Below are 16,114 nucleotides of genomic sequence, written 5' to 3' on the forward strand. Positions count from 1 at the left end.
AATAGTTGTGTTCTTGTCACATAATGTTAAGATATACACCTACCATCAATCAAAACCATTGCTTGAGAATGGGTGGGGGCAGGGAGGGGGCGAAGGAAGGCAGTCCAACCACAGTGACACAATGCATTCACACTCACCTCATCTACCATCACGTTGCGGATTTGCAGATTGACCAACGAGAATTCTTGCTGCAACGTCTGCGGTAGTCCTAGGTAATCAGGTTTGGTGCTGATGGTGACATGATTGTGAAAATCTTCCCTCAGTGCTGAAAAAAAGGACATGCGGAGTGTAACTGCAGTCCTGCAATGCAAATATCTGCCTAAAGGAAACATAATTGGGCAGGGAGGGGAAATAGTGGTGGTCAACATTTATGCGACACAAATATCTGTCTCACAAAATGTAGTGAGACAGGGACTGACTGCACAAAGACGCAGTCAGATCCCTGTCACTTAGTTAAACAAGTTTAATACGAAAAGCGAAGAACACATATTAAGAACTCCTAACGTACAGTCACAGGAACATCATACTTGCTTCCTCAATACAGCAGCCAATTCTCAACTGTTAAGTATAAAATGAACATCCCAATCGCAGGAAACAGAAACAAGCACCTAATGTAGGTACATGGCCCCAAAATAAGTGCACAATGCAAATACCTTCCTCTGGAAATATGACCAGGGCATGATAAGCATACAAAAATGTGCAGCTTAGAAGTTTTGTCCGGAACAGATATAGCATTTAATATCCAGTCTATTTTTAAAAGTTATGTTTTAATTCAGCTTTTAAGTTTAAAGAAAACAAAAATACAAAATTGAACTGAACACTAAATTTTTACAGCACAGCAACGCTGAAAAGACACCATGCACCTTGAGGAGTACTCTGCACCCACTCTATTTTTAACCCACATTCTACATTATATATAAAAAATTCTAAAGTGACTTCCCCCAGTCTAACCATAGCTCAATGTCACAGGTTAGCTCCATTGCCAAGTGCCATTACAGAATAACTGCACGAGTCTACATGGTAACTTAAGTAGTGCCGCAAAGACAGGTTACTTCTTAAATTGTAACAATGCTGTCTATGCTAGTTTACGGAGAGATCATCATGCACATGCTCCGTGAGCTGAAATATCAACACCACAGGGTAGTTTGCACAGGCGTGTGGAAAATAGACAAAATCCATTCAATAGTAGGATGGTTGTCATTTCTGCCACAACTCCCCCCATCCCTGGACAGCAACCAGAGTTAGACCTTAAGGTGACCAATGGCTGGTAGCAGGCTAGATTTAGATAGACAAAGGAAAGTATCATCAGATCCTCCTTCCTCCCCACCCTCCCAATTATACTTCCACATGATGCTGTGTTTGGGCACGCCTGAATGAGAACTCAGCAACAGTGGTAACTACCTGGAAGTAAAGAAAAGCTGGGATTGGATCCGGAGATCTTTTAGATTGGACCCCTAAGTTCTGCCACTTCAGATACCTGCCACACTCCAAGAAACCCCCATTTTACCCACTTCAGCAGTAACGTTAGGTCTCCAAGCCTCCACTTTCCTACCACTTAGTCTCACAGAAGAAAACACAGTATAGAGAAGTCTGCTTAGAATTTAGTGGCTACATTACCTTCATCCTCCTCGTTTACATGACTTAGCGTTGGGTGAGGATCAGTATCCTGTGAATGAAGTGCTTTATCTGTCTCTGAGAGCAGGGAAACACCATCAATTAATTCATCGCCATCCAGCATGTCATTTGCACAGAGCTGGAACAAAATAGCTGATCAAAACCTCGTGCTGGTGAAGTTGCATTGAAAAGTCAGCTACTACTATAGCCAATCAACTACACCCTCCACATTGCAAGTACCACACAGTCATAGCCTCCCAAACCACCCTCTTCCCCCATCTCAACTGCTACATAACTATATCTCTCCCCAGTCAATTACCATACAGGGATACCCTCACCACCCTAACCAGTACAGCCACACCCTCCCCCACTGAAATACTACACAGCCACAGCTTTCCCTCAACAAGCTCAACTTCTCTACACAGTTTGTCACTAATTAAGAAACAACCCCCCCCACTCCCCACCGCCACAACCAGAGGAAAGAACCTTAATAGGCATCCATTTCCTCCCATTTGCTCTCGCTCCCTTCATACATGGATCAAGATCTTCTCCCAACTTTTTCACTGCAACCCATACATGAAATAAAGCAGGGCAGATTAGGGAGAAATCCCCATGTGCAACATGGCCTAATGCATCGCAGAACAATGTTCTGAGTGAGAACTTAGCTTACCATATATAACAGATATCAATTCCTGAGCCAGGCTTCAGATGTTTAGTTGAAGGGATATGCTGATGTAACATTCACCCATAAACAAGTCAATCTCACTCTAAAATTGCATTCAAACGATTGAATGTAAAATGGAACGTGATCTTCCACAGCTAACCTAGTTTTTTCCCCCAAGTCATGCGCACACATGCAATACGAGTAAGAAAGTAGGTCTGTATGAAAACTCTGCCCTCATCTGAGAATATCTAACATGGCCCTTACTCTACATGAAGTGATTTTTGAACAGGTTACTGTACTGAGGGAGCTGCCAATGATTATTTTATTGTTAAGATAAAGGAAGGGATGAGAAGCAAGAACGGAGACAGTCGTTATTGTAACAGTTTCCACCACCTGATGAGAAATTAAGTGAGAAAGAGAAACCACTTACCCGCTGTAACTGCATGTCAATCCGCCACATCCGCAGAGTCTGGTCACGTGACCAGGTAACCAGCTGATAATCCTTCAATTCTACAGAAAGCAGGAAAACAGATTTAGAACACAGACAGACTCCAGCTCCATCTGAAAGTACCTTGAAAAGTACTATTAACGGAAAAAGAACCTGTAGGCAGACTGTGAAGAGTACAAACTCTCAGCACAAGCACATGTGCTAACAGGGGGAGAAAAGGACACTAAAGTTTAAATCTCAAATACTCTGCGCTCAGAATCATCACCTCAACTGTATTTAAGTTTGACACAAGTTCAGATTTGAAAATTGTATAAGTAATGGTTACTCTGTCAGAACACGTGCCCTCGTCCATGGACAGGTCTTACAGCATCTGTTTCTGTGGCACCGAGTTACTGAGCAATTCCACTTGTGGCGACATTGGGTTTTCCCCACTTCAGTGCCCCTTTGAGACTAGGTTTCATTGCACCCTTACATCCTGTAATCCACTCCAATGACCATCCAGTAATAACCAAATTGAACATATTAATACTCAGTTGGCAAAAGGCAAATCAGCCATAGCACATTTGACAAAGGCTACAGGAGTTCTTAGCATGGTGAGAGGGTACTAGGTGGTGCAGCAGGTTCGCACACTCTACTGCACAACATTATTTCAATGATTTGCACTACACTGACAATACAAACTGCAAGGATGGGGGGTGAGGGAAAAGGAAAAATTCTTACTGGAGCAGGAAGAGATACTCATCTGAGCTTCGGGCTGGGAGCTCTGTCTTACTGCTGGCCATACTATACCTAATCTGACAGCATCTAATGCTGAGAAGGGGGCCTGAAATGGAAAAAGTATTCCATTCTTCAGTACAAAGATCCTTTGCCTCGTTGAGCACAAAAACTTGCCAAAAATATATTTTTTTAAATTAGTGGTGAACGGCAGCAAGAAGATCGGGGTTTTTTTTAAGTTTTATAAGTGATTCACAGGCTGGAGAAGTATTTTCATCTTGGAAAACTACAACAACTTGCTTTATTTAGCACCTTTAACATAGAGAAACGTCCCACGGTGCTTCACGGAACAAGAGAGGAAAAAAATGGACTCCAAGCCAAAGAGGGAGAGATTAGGCACGATGACCAAAAGCTTGGTCAAAGAGGTGGGTTTAAGGGGGGTCTTAAAGGAAAAGGGAGGTGGAGAGACAGAGGGGTTTAAGAAGGGAATACTAGGATTTGGTGCATAGACAGCTGATGGCTCGGCCGTCAATAGTGGGACAAAGGAAGGTGGGGATGCGCACAAGGTCAGAGTCAAAAGAATGAATAGTTCGAGGGTATATTGTAGGGCTGGAGGAGATTACAGAGATAGTGAGGGGATTTAAATAGAGGATGAGAATTTTAAATTTGAGGTGTTCGGTGACCAGGAGACAATCTAGATCAGCGAGAATCGGGATAAGGGTGAGCACGGTCTGGGGCGGGACAGGATATGGACAGCTGAGTTTTAGATGAGCTGAAATTTACGGAAGATGGAGGATAAGAGGAAGGCCAGAAGATCATTGTAGTAATCGAGTCTGCAGATGACGACGGCATCAATGAGGGTTTCAGTGGAAGGTGGGCTGAAGTAGGGGCCAAGGGAACAATGTGACAGGTGGAAGTAGGCAATCTTAGAGACGGAGAGGATCATGCACTCAACTCTGGGTCAACAGGATGCCGAGGTTGCCAACAGTCTGACTGAGGAGAGGTCATCAAATTTGTGCAGAGGCCAAAGATCCTCGACTTCAGTCTTCCCAATGTTTAGCTGGAAGAAACTACCGATCATCTGAGAGTGGACGTCGGACAAGCAGTCTGATAGCAGAGGCAACGCAGGAGTCGAGAGAGAGACGATGGACAAGAAGAGATTGGTGTCATCAGCTTACATGTAGATGCTGAGCCCCATCCGCAGAGTATGTCACCAAGCAGAAGCACGTAGATGAGGAAGAGGAGGAGGAAGCAACCAAGGATGCACCTATGGAGGTGACAATGCAGGGATAGGAAGAGAAGCCATCGCTAGAGATGCTCTGGCTACAATTGAATAGGCAAGAATGGAACCAAGTAGGGGTAGTCCTACCGAGCCAGAGAATAGAGGAGAAGCATTGGAAGAGGACAGTGCTGTTGACTGCATCAAAGGCTGCACAGGAGGAAATACACACAGTGGTCACAATCATAGAGAACGTAATTCATGACTTTAGCTCAGGCAGAAATCTGATTGGAAGAATTCAATCAGGCAGCTGCGTCAAAGATGATGAGCATGAATCTGAGAGGTGACAACACATTCAAGGACCTCAGAGAAGAAAGTGAGGTTCAAGGGCTGGTAGTTTGCAAGGACAGAAATTAAACCCAATCTCATAAGCTATAAGCTAATTCTTAATAGAGATAACACACTAGGCTCAATATTGCAGGTGAACGCTCATTGGCATGAGCCAGGTTAAAACACCAAGTCAATTCCCACGTAAAGTGCTATAGCAGCAAATGGGTTTGTTAACATTCCCCATATAAGAAAATGTAGTAGTAGCTTATACTGCTACTGTAGCCCTCTCTTATTTGAATGTCATGCTGATTATTAAATGAGCAAAATATTTAAGGAGCATATAAGCTCAAGATTATCCATTTTATAGCATCACCTTCTCCCACAGGTTGGGGGACAGAAAGAGAGAAGAGAAAAATGGGAAAACAGTTCACAGACTAAAATCAGAATAGCAAAGACATGGCTGGATCTCACCTAAGGACTTACGGCTGGGAACCACTTGCTTGTGTTTTGAGGATCTTACCTTCCCTCTGTTTTCGCCACTGAAATTCTAGCACCACATCGTCATGTCCAACGAAAGTATGAACTGGGACATTCAGATCTAAAACATTCCATAGAAGGAGGCTGTTCTCACCACGACGTAACTGCGGGACCATCACTGTCACCAAACCATTGCTGAAAGGCTGCCAAGCACAGGAAACAATTCTACTGTAAATTATAATAACCAGACAAACTGCAGTTAATTCTTAAAGAAAAATGCCATGCCTAATTTTCACACACAGAAATCGTTCCAGCATCTACTTCAGGCTAACAGGAGGAAACCAAAACAAAGTTACACAGTGATGAAGGTCACTTAACAAATCAAGCTTACTTCTTCCAATGCATTCTGTTGGGACTTAGGCAGAATATCCTCAAGGAATCTAATACATGGCGGTTCAGTGCACAGCACCAATTTGGTAGAACATGGCAAGTTGTGCTTTCAGTTGTGCTATGAAAGGAAAGAGTTTAGTGGAAGCTAGGTGCTTACCACAAAGAAGGCAAAAGAAAATAAGAGTTCTCCTCAGCTGCTCTCGAACAACACCCAGTACCCAAAACAGCCGGCATCACAGCAGGCTACTGTCTTCATTTTTATGCAATTGGAAAGAAGGGCAGGAAGGAAATGGGGCACAGACAAAAAACCCCTATTAAACTTTTCAGTTAATTTATGCTGTGCTCCGCTTAATGCTGACAGGCAGTCCTTTACGACGACTCAATATTCAAGATCTAGAGCAACGTCATCAATGTGCTTAATACTCAACAGTGTATAATCAGTATCGAAATGAAAAGGGTAGAGGGTGAAAAGATAACCAGTTTTCACCAGTTAACACCAAATGGGGGACATCCTTACCGTGTACCGGGCCTTCCACACTGGCACTTGACAGGAGAGGATGTTCAGATACTTCCGTGGTTGTCGATAATCCCAGAACTAGAGACCAGAAGAGGGGAAAAAATGACTTGTGTTACATAGGTGTATACCTCCCTATTAACACATATGAAATAAGAACCATGGGCTTATGAATAAATCATTATTAAAAGTAGCAACGCAGGTTAATAAGGCCATAAAAAAAGCAAACCAAGCACTGAGGTTGATTTCTAGAGGGATAGAATTGAAAAACAGATAGGTTATGTTAAATTTGTCTAGAACCTTGGTTAGACTACACTTGAGGATTGTGCACAATTCTGGTCTCCATGTTGCACAAGGGATATAGAGGCACTGGAGAAGATGCAAAAAAGATTCACAAGGATGATACCAGAACTGAGAAGATGTACTTATCAGGAAAGGCTGAACAGGCTAGGACTCTTGTCTCTAGAAAAGAGAAGCCTGAGGGGTGACCTGACGGAGGTCTTTACAATTAGGAAAGGGTTTGATAGGGTTGACATAGAGAAAATGTTTCCACTTGTGGGGGAGTCCAAAACTAGAAGTCATAAATATAAGATAGTCACTAATAAATCCAACAGGGAATTCAGGAGAAACGTCTTTACCCAGAGTGGTAAGAATGTGGAATGCACTACCACAAGGAGTAGTTGAGGCGAATAGCATAGATGCATTTAAAGAGGAAGCTAGATAAACACATGAGGGAGAAAGGAATAGAAGGTTATGCTGATAGGGTTAGATGAAGGGGAGTGGGAAGAGGCTTGTGTGGAGCGTAAATGCCGGCATAGACCAGTTGGGCTGAATGGCCTGTTTCTGTGCTGTAGATTCAATGTATGGGGCCCAGCAATTACCCTGACAGAGTTGTCTTGGCTCGATGTAGCAAAGATGTGCTCATTCTCCGGGTGCCAGTCCAGCCCATGGATTTTAGATAAGTGAGCAGCTATATATTCCACTGCTGTGTTAGGTTTCTAGGAAAAAGCAAGAGAGGTGTTATCTAGATCTTATTTTAAAACACTTGTACAGCCTCAGCGTTTGTGGCAGAAACCTTCATAAAGCCTTAGCCACCCCTTCTTTCCAGTTTTGGAACTTCCCCTGATCCCTCTCTCCATATACCTTCTCTGCTCTGGAGAAGCTGATGACCACTGCACTCCATACTTTCCAGTCTCCACACAGGTAGATTATACCCGCCCCCTGATGTTACACTTGTCTATTCAGTCACATCATCCAGCCTTGTTGTTATTTACTGGCTTCAATCTATTACCAACAACTTCTGTAGACAACGGCAGCCCCAACAATTTTCCTTGTGATGGAATGACACCTTTTTCTAAATTGGCATCATTATTTCTCTCTCTTTGTATGAGCTTAAGAGCCTTTTCATTAGTCATTCTTCTTGCCAACTAATTTTTAGCATATATCTGTAGCACCATATCTCAAATGTTGTCACTCTTCTTACTTCAGCGTTCAAGGTCCAGTTTTCACATCTGTACAATGCTGTCGACCACACGTAAGCATTCTACTTATTACCAGCTGGATTCTCTGGCTGCATATAAACACTGTCATGGTATTGAACACTTCTTGCACAATTGCTATCCTTTGTTTAACTTCTCTCTTGCTTCAGCCATCTGATGTTACTTAACTGTCTATATAAAACAATTTTATCTACTCACTCCATATCCACATTGTTTACTCTAAAAAGGTCAGTTTTTCAGAGTTCCTCTTTCCTTGCGATTATCTACTCCCCTGATAGGGCTGGAGAATCCCCTTTGGTCCAGAAAAAAACTGCTCTATGACTTATTTGGTTATTTGTTTCCTGCACTAAGTACCAGTGCCAACAATTTACTCATTAAAAAAAATGCAACATGTTCAAGGGAAAAATAACACACAATTTTCCCCAAGTGTCCATGTTTTTTCAGATGCAAAGGTTAAAATTTCAGTTGTGCGAGCTATGGCCAGAAACCCACTGTCCTCAACGAGCCCAGCCTTGGTATTCTATAATAACCATTAGTTCATTTTAGTGCTGTGGGCTTCTCCCAGCTCACACTCACCAAAGGGAGGCTGGATAATGCTGGAGAATGCAACATAGCCACACTTTAGACTTGATGTCTGCTGAAGCCATTATTCACTCAGGGAATAAATCGCCTTTATAGCTACAAGGGAGAGGGGACAAGGCCAATGCAATATACAGCTCCAAAACCTAATGTGCACCCCAATCCCTTCAGTGAGAAATTTCTTCTACCATCTTCACAACTCTCTCAAACCAAGAAGTTATTAGTCAGGCGTAATTAATTTTGTGCTCCAGGATTCTAGCCAATGGGAACTGAACTGAACCATAACAAACGCACTGCTCTTGTGAACAAGAAGGCTATTCAAAAAAACTCATCCACAAGGGTCCAAATGCTTCTTTAAAAAAATCTGCCAGTGCACACAAGCGCACTGCCTCGGAGGCTCAGCCACACCAATGAAGTTTTACATTCTTCACCACTCACCCGTTTGTCCCAGATTCGGACATCTCCGTCATGGCTCGTTGCCAAGCAGCACGGGTTCTTTTTGTTCCATTTCACCTGAGAGGCTCCAGCTACACAATGTGGAAAAGAGAAAAAGAAACCTAAAGAGGCTGCTTCTACAACACAAGTAAATTACAACCACTTTCTCTTCACCTGCATTGTTTAATCCAGTTCCCCAAAACATTCTTCCTTAAATCGCCACAACACAAGATGCGAATGTAGCTCCTCTATTCAAGAAAAGAGGGAGTCAGAAAGTAGGAAACTACAGGCCAGTTAGCTTAACATCTGTCATAGGGAAAATGCTAGAATCGATTATTAAGGAGGTTACAGCAGGGCACTTAGAAAATCTCAATGCAATCAAGCAAAGCCAATACGGCTTTGTGAAAGGGAAATCGTGTTTGACTAATTTATTAGAGCTCTTTGTGGAAGTAACAAGCAACGTGGATAAAGGGGATCCTGTGGATGTGATGTACTTGGATTTCCAGAAGGCATCTGCCACATCAAAGGCTATTACACAAAATAAGAGCTCATGGTGTAGGGGGTAATATATTAGCACGGATAAAGGATTGGTTATCTAACAGGAAACAGAGAGTACGCATAACTGGGTCATTTTCAAGTTGGCAAGATGTAACGAGTGGAGTGCCACAAGGATCAGTGCTGGGGCCTCAATTATTTACAATCTATATCAATGACTTGGATGAAGGGACCGAATGTGTGGTTGCTAAATTTGCTGATGACACAAAGGTAGGTAGGAAAGTAAGTTGTGAAGAGAACATAAGGGGGGTGATTTTAAACCCCAAGAACGGGTGGGTCGGGGGGGGGGGTGGGAGTTGAAAATAGTTGTCTTTTGGGTCGCGACCACAACCCGGCTTTATTTCTGGGTTTAACGTCAGCGCGTAAAAGTACAGGTTTCCCACTGGGAATGCAAAGTCCGAAGATTTTGCAGTTGCAGCCCAAAAGAACAACTATTTTCAAATCCCACCCGCCCCCAACCCACCCGTTTAAAATCACCCCCAAGGAGTCTGCAAAGGGATATAGATCGGTTATGCGAGTGGGCAAAAATTTGGCAGATGGAGTATAATGTGGGAAAATGTGAACTTGTCCACTTTGGCAGGAGGAATAGAAAAGCAGTATATTATTTAAAGAGAGAGATTGCAGAACTCTGCAGTACAGAGGGATCTGGGTGTCCTAGTACATGAATCACCAAAAGTTAGTATGCAGGTACAGCAAGTGATTAGGAAGGCAAATGGAATGTTGTCATTTATTGCAAGGGGAACAGAATATAAAAGTAGAAATCTTTTACTACATTTGTACGGGGCATTGGTGAGACCACATCTAGAATACTGTGTGCAGTTTTGGTCTCCTTATTTAAGAAAGGACATAACTGCTTTAGAGGCAGTTTAGGGAAGGTTCACTCGACTGATTTCTGGGATGAGGGAGTTATCTTATGAGGAAAGGTTGGACAAGTTGAGCCTGTATACTCTGGAGTTTAGAAGAATGAGAGGTGATCTTATTGAAACATAAGATCCTGAGGGGATGTTTCCCCTTGTGGGAGAGACTAGAACTGGGGGCCACAGTTTAAAAATAAGGGGTCTCTCATTTAAGACGGAGGAGAAATTTTTTCTCTCAGAGGGTCGTGAGTCTGTGGAACTCCCTTCCCCAGAGAGCGGTGGAGGCAGGGTCATTGAATATTTTTAAGGCTGAGTTAGACAGATTCCTGATTAACAAGGGAGTCAAAGGTTATAGTAGGTAGATGGGAAAGTAGGGTCGAAGTCACAATTAGATCAGCCATGATCTTATTAAATGGCAAAACAGGCTTGAGGGGCCGAATGGCCTACTCCTGCTCTTAATTCATATGTTCATACGTTTGTTCATATGATGCACCAGCCGTGCACAGCAATGGAAAATACTCCAACTGGACCTGTCCCGGCACAGCAACAGCCATGTTACAATAATAAAACATATCTTATTTTTTCACTGCCATTATTATATTTATCTGGTGCAGAAGTCAGAGCATTAATCGTGTGGGGAAACCCAAGCACCTTTACACAACTCTCTGCTATATCATTCAACTTTCATACAATTTTCAGATTACCTCCGGCAAACAGAGACCAGGGGCTTCCAACTGTTTGGTCACTTTGCATGGTTCACCCAAATATTCGGTGCCAAACCCATGAGCCTCGCTTTTTATAAGTCACCAGTTTATGGACACCAGGTTATGTACACTGTAAGGTTTGTAATGAAATGAAGCTGAGACTGATAATCAAGTCGATTAGGTATAACATTAGTCGCTCTCTAGCAGCAAAGAAGTCACTAAATTAGTTAAAGACCATTAGTTTTGAATTAAAGGCAGTTTTATGCTGTGGGATCCTAGGCACTGGAAACTGAACCAGCACAAACACATTGCCTTCGTCAACTCCAACAGTCAGACGAAGGCTATTCAGAAATCTCATTCACAGGACTGCAAACATTTTTTTTCTAAGAACCTGCTGTTGCACACAAGCACACCATTGTATCCTTTCACACTTAGAAAATATAAATGCTGAGCAGTCACATTCTATGCATCAGCTTCAATCCAATTTCACATCCCAAGAAATGCTCCTGTTCCACCATTTAATCCATTCCCCATCACTTTTCATCCCTCTCTGTATAATATGATAAATCCAGTGTTTCTCCCATCTCCCCAGTAGCATGCATCCATACATAGGTCAATATAAATTAGGTTTGAGTTTCACTGGGACACCAACCTAAAGGTATCATAAAGGGCCTAACGGCTCATTCAAATTATAATGATAAAACCAATGAGTGAATGAAAAAAGATTGCATGGTGTGACTGGGATATGCTTCATGGAGCATGCAAGGGCGTTCTTTAAAGAAACTAGCCGTCATGTCAAAGGAAAGGGAGCTATATCTAGTTTCTTTAGTTCACTTGTTTCAACCGTTTCACTCCACGTAAGTGATGAGACAGAATTCCAGGAAGCTGAATTACCCACAATGTGCTCATCCCAAGACTCAGTTTAAGAACTCTCAAAAGAACGCGAAGAAATCAAGATACTGTTACTTTGGTTTCAGAAAACGGTTGAAAACATAGGTAAAAGCGAAATACTACATCGCTGTTTATCTGCCTATTCATCTTGCTTCTGTGTATATTTCAGTCTTTTAATAAATCTATTTGGTATTTTTAGACTGTCAGCATTTTACTGCCCAAAGACATTAGGTCGGTACTGTGAGCATCCAATACATTTTTCTGACGTGTTACCCAGTTGTTGTTAATCATAATGCATTTTACTCCTGGTTTACTATGTACTTTAAATCTCTATTTCAGCTCATAAGGGACATCAGTCCACTTATCGAAACTGCAATTTGCCATGAATATATGGAGTTGAGAGGGGCCCCAATTGCAACGGAACCTGCCAACCTCTCAAGAAACCTCATTGCTTGCCCTGCTAGTGAAGTTGCAGACACTACTCACCTACAGCTGACAGCGACACTGATGGCTTCCGTGTGTCCCTAAAGGGAGAGAAACACCTGGTTAGGGGAACTCAATCCTTGACTGTAATAGTGATAGTTTAACATTCACACACATCAATACAAAGCTCACCTTTACAACCAGAGGTTATATGATATTCAAACCTCCCAGGAGGCCAGTGAATGAGAACCCTGAATACCAGTTTGATCCATTTCTCACTAGCGATGATCTTATTAATATTTTTTTTGGATAAATACGGAAACCCATCACCATGTTTAAAAGTCTCCAAATCAAGCCAGTGAGAAACTTACACCCACCTGTAGAGTTTGTTTGCCCAATACGGAGTGCATACTTTTTCCCTGTAGGGACACAGAGAGGTAGGAATAGGAGTAGGCCATTCAGCCCCTTGAGCATGTTCCACCATTCAATTAGATCATGGCTGATCAGTATCTTAACTCCATCTATCCGTCTTGGTTCCATAACCCTTAATACCCTTGCCGAACAAAATTCTATCAATCTCAGTTTTGAAATTTTCAATTGTCCTAGCCCCAACAGCTTTTTGGGGGAGAGTGTTCCAGATTTATCACAGAATCATAAAAAGGTTACAGCACAGGAGGCCATTCGGGCCATCAAGTCCGTGCCGGCTCTATGCAAGAGCAATCCAGCTAGTCCCACTCCCCCGTCCTATCCTTGTAGCCCTGCAAATTTTTTTCCTTTTAAATACTTATTTAGTTCTCTTTTGAAAGCCACTATTGAATCTGCCACCACCACCAGCAACCCCCCCTCCCCCCACCACTCCCAGCCCCGGCAGTGCATCTTTCCTAACCACTCGCTGAGTAAAAATGTTATTCATCGTGTCACCTTTTGCCAATCACCTTAAATCTATGTCCTCTGGTTTTTGACCCTTCCGCCAATAGGAACAGTTTCTCTCTATCTATTCCATCTAGACCCTTCATGATTTTAAATACCTCTACCAAATCTCCTATCTCCTCTCAATCTTCTCTGTTCCAAGGAGAACAACCCCAGCTTCTCCAGTCTATCCATGTAACTAAAGTTCCTCATCCCTGGAAACATTCTAATAAATCTTTCCTGCACCCTCTCTAAGGCCTTCACACCGTTCCTAAATTGCAGTGCCCAGAACTGGACACAATACTCCAGTTGTGGTCGAACCAGTATTTTATAAAGGTTCATCATGACTTCCTTGCTTTTGTATTTATGCCTCAATTTATAAAGCCCAGGATCCAGTATGCTTTTTTAACTGCTTTCTCAACTTGCCCTGCCACTTTCAATGATTTGTGCACATATACCCCCAGGTCTCTCTGTTCCTGTACCCCTCTAGTTTATATTGCCTCTCCTCACGTCGCATTTTTCTGCGTTAAATTTCATCTGCCACGTGTCCGCCCATTCCACCAGTCTGTCCATATCCTCTTGAAGTCCATCACTGTCCTCCGCACCATTCACTACACTTCCAAGTTTTGGGTCATCTGCAAATTTGGAAATTGTGCCCTGTACACCCAAGTCCAGGTCATTAATATATATCAAGAAAAACAGTGATCCCAGTACCGACCCCTGAGGAACACCACTATACACCTCCATCCAGTCCTAAAAACAACTGTTCACCACTACTCTCTGCTTCCTGTTACTTAGCCAATTTTGTATCCATGCTGCTACTGCCCCCTTTATTCCATGGGCTTCAATCTTGACGACAAGCCTATTATGCGGACTTTATCAAACAGCTTTTGAAGATCCATATGCACCACATCAACCGCATTGCCCTCATCGACCCTCTTTCTCTCTAGCTCTTTTGTCATCCAGGGAGCTCTGGCTTTATTTGCCCTACCTTTCTATCTCGTGGGAATGTACCAAGACTGTACCTGAACCATCTCCTCCTTAAAGGCCACCCATTGTTCAATTACGGTTTTGCCTGCCAATCTTTGATTCCAATTTACCCGGGCCAGATTTGTTCTTAACCCTCTGAAATTGGCCCTCCTCCAATTGAGTATTTTTACTTTAGAGTGGTCCATGTCCTTTTCCATAGCTATTCTAAACCTTATGATACAATGATCGCTGTTCCCTAAATGCTCCCCCACTGACACTTGCTCCACTTGGCCCGCCTCATTCCCCAGAACCAAGTCCAGCAATGCCTCCTTCCTCGTTGGGCCGGAAACATACCGGGCAAGCAAGTTCTCCTCAACAAACTTCAAAAATTCTGCACCCTCTTTGCCCCTTATATTGTTGCTATCCCAGTCTATATTAGGATAGTTGAATTCCTCCACAACTCTATGGCTTTTGTACTTCTCTGTAATTTCCCTTCAAATTTGCTCCTCTATCACCTCCCCACTAGTTGGTGGCCTATAGAATATACCAAGTAGTGTAATGGCATCTCTATTGTTTCTTAACTCTAACCAAATAGATTCTGTTCTTGACCCCTCCAGGACATCCTCTCTCTCCAGCACTGCGATATTCTCCTTAATCAATACTGCCAACCCCCCCTCCTTTCTTCCCTTCCCTATCTTTTCTGAACACCTTGTATCCAGGAATATTTAGTAACCAATCCTGCTCTTTTTGAGCCAGGTCTCCATTGTCGCTTCAACATCATAGCTCCCATGTGGCTAATTGCGCCTGCAGCTCACCGACCTTGTTTAACACGCTTTGTGCGTTTACACACATGCACTGTAAACCTATGTTAGACTTTCTTGTACTCGTTCTTAGCCTGGTCCCATCTACCACCGTATTATTTCATGCGCTAGTGCTATCTTTCTCACCCAATCCTTTGTGCACCTTGTTTCTCCTTTCCAATGCTACATCCTGGTGCCCAGCCCACCCCCCTACCAAATTAGTTTAAACCCCACCCCCTCACAGCACTAGCGAACCTCCCCGCGAGTACATTGGTCCCAGCTCCGTTGAGGTGCAACCCGTCCGGCCCAAATGTACCTCCCCCAGAACTGGTCCCAATGCCCCAAGAATCTAAAGCCCTCCCTCCTGCACCATCTCTCCAGCCATGCATTCATCTGCCCTATCCTCCTATTTCTATACTCGCTAGCGTGTAGCACCGAGTGTAATCCAGAGATTACTACCTTTGAGGTCCTGCTTCTTAATCTCTTTCCTAACTCCTTAAAATCTGCCTGCAGGACCTCATCTCTCTTTCTACCTATGTTGTTGGTACCGTTATGGACCACGACCTCTGGCTGTTCACCTTCCCCCTCCAGAATGTTCTGCAGCCGCTCAGTGACACCAGGGAGGCCACATACCATCCTGCGGCCACAGAAATGCCTTTCTGCTCCCTAACTATAGAATCCCCTATCGGTATCGCTCTCTTGATCTTTCTCCGCCCCCACCTGTACAGCTGAACCACCCATGGTGCTATGGTCTTAGCTCTGGCTGTACTCCCCAGAGGAACCCTCTCCCCCACCAGTATTCAGAACTGAATACCAGTTAGAGAGTAACCGGTATTCAGTTCTGGGGACTCCTGCACTACCTGGCTGGTCCTCCTTGTCTGTCTGGCAGTCCCCAGTCCCTCTTTGCTTGCACTTTCTTAAACTGTGGGGTGACCACCTCCTGAAACGTGCTAGCCACACAGATCTCAGTCTCGCGGATGCACTGCAGTGACATCAGCTGTTGCTCAAGCTCTGAAACCCGGAGCTCGAGCTCCTCCAGTTGGCAACACTTCCTGCACCTGTGGCCGTCCAGGGCACGGGAAGGGTCCTGGAGTTCCCACATGGCAAAAGATATGCATTCCAC

At 43.5% G+C, this 16,114-nt stretch overlaps 1 protein-coding gene across 4 annotated transcripts in view; it reads right to left on the reverse strand.

Moving 5' to 3' along the window:
• The window catches only part of wdr59 (WD repeat domain 59), an 82,683-nt gene that overhangs the window by 56,430 nt on the left and 10,139 nt on the right, over positions 1-16,114 (reverse strand). For all 4 annotated transcript variants that reach the window (XR_010965904.1, XM_067997706.1, XM_067997704.1 and 1 more), the window contains exons 6-13: positions 12,377-12,414; positions 8,887-8,975; positions 7,252-7,368; positions 6,374-6,451; positions 5,510-5,669; positions 2,709-2,788; positions 1,618-1,753; positions 138-265 (exon numbers count right to left, since the gene is read on the reverse strand). Coding sequence is in view for 3 of the 4 variants with exons in the window: in XM_067997706.1 (XP_067853807.1) it covers positions 138-265; positions 1,618-1,753; positions 2,709-2,788; positions 5,510-5,669; positions 6,374-6,451; positions 7,252-7,368; positions 8,887-8,975; positions 12,377-12,414 (826 nt within the window). In the remaining variant the exon portion in view is untranslated. The remainder of the gene's footprint in view (positions 1-137; positions 266-1,617; positions 1,754-2,708; positions 2,789-5,509; positions 5,670-6,373; positions 6,452-7,251; positions 7,369-8,886; positions 8,976-12,376; positions 12,415-16,114) is intronic.

The sequence above is a fragment of the Heptranchias perlo genome, chromosome 16 (assembly GCF_035084215.1).
Source record: "Heptranchias perlo isolate sHepPer1 chromosome 16, sHepPer1.hap1, whole genome shotgun sequence".
In the NCBI taxonomy this organism is placed as follows: domain Eukaryota; kingdom Metazoa; phylum Chordata; class Chondrichthyes; order Hexanchiformes; family Hexanchidae; genus Heptranchias; species Heptranchias perlo.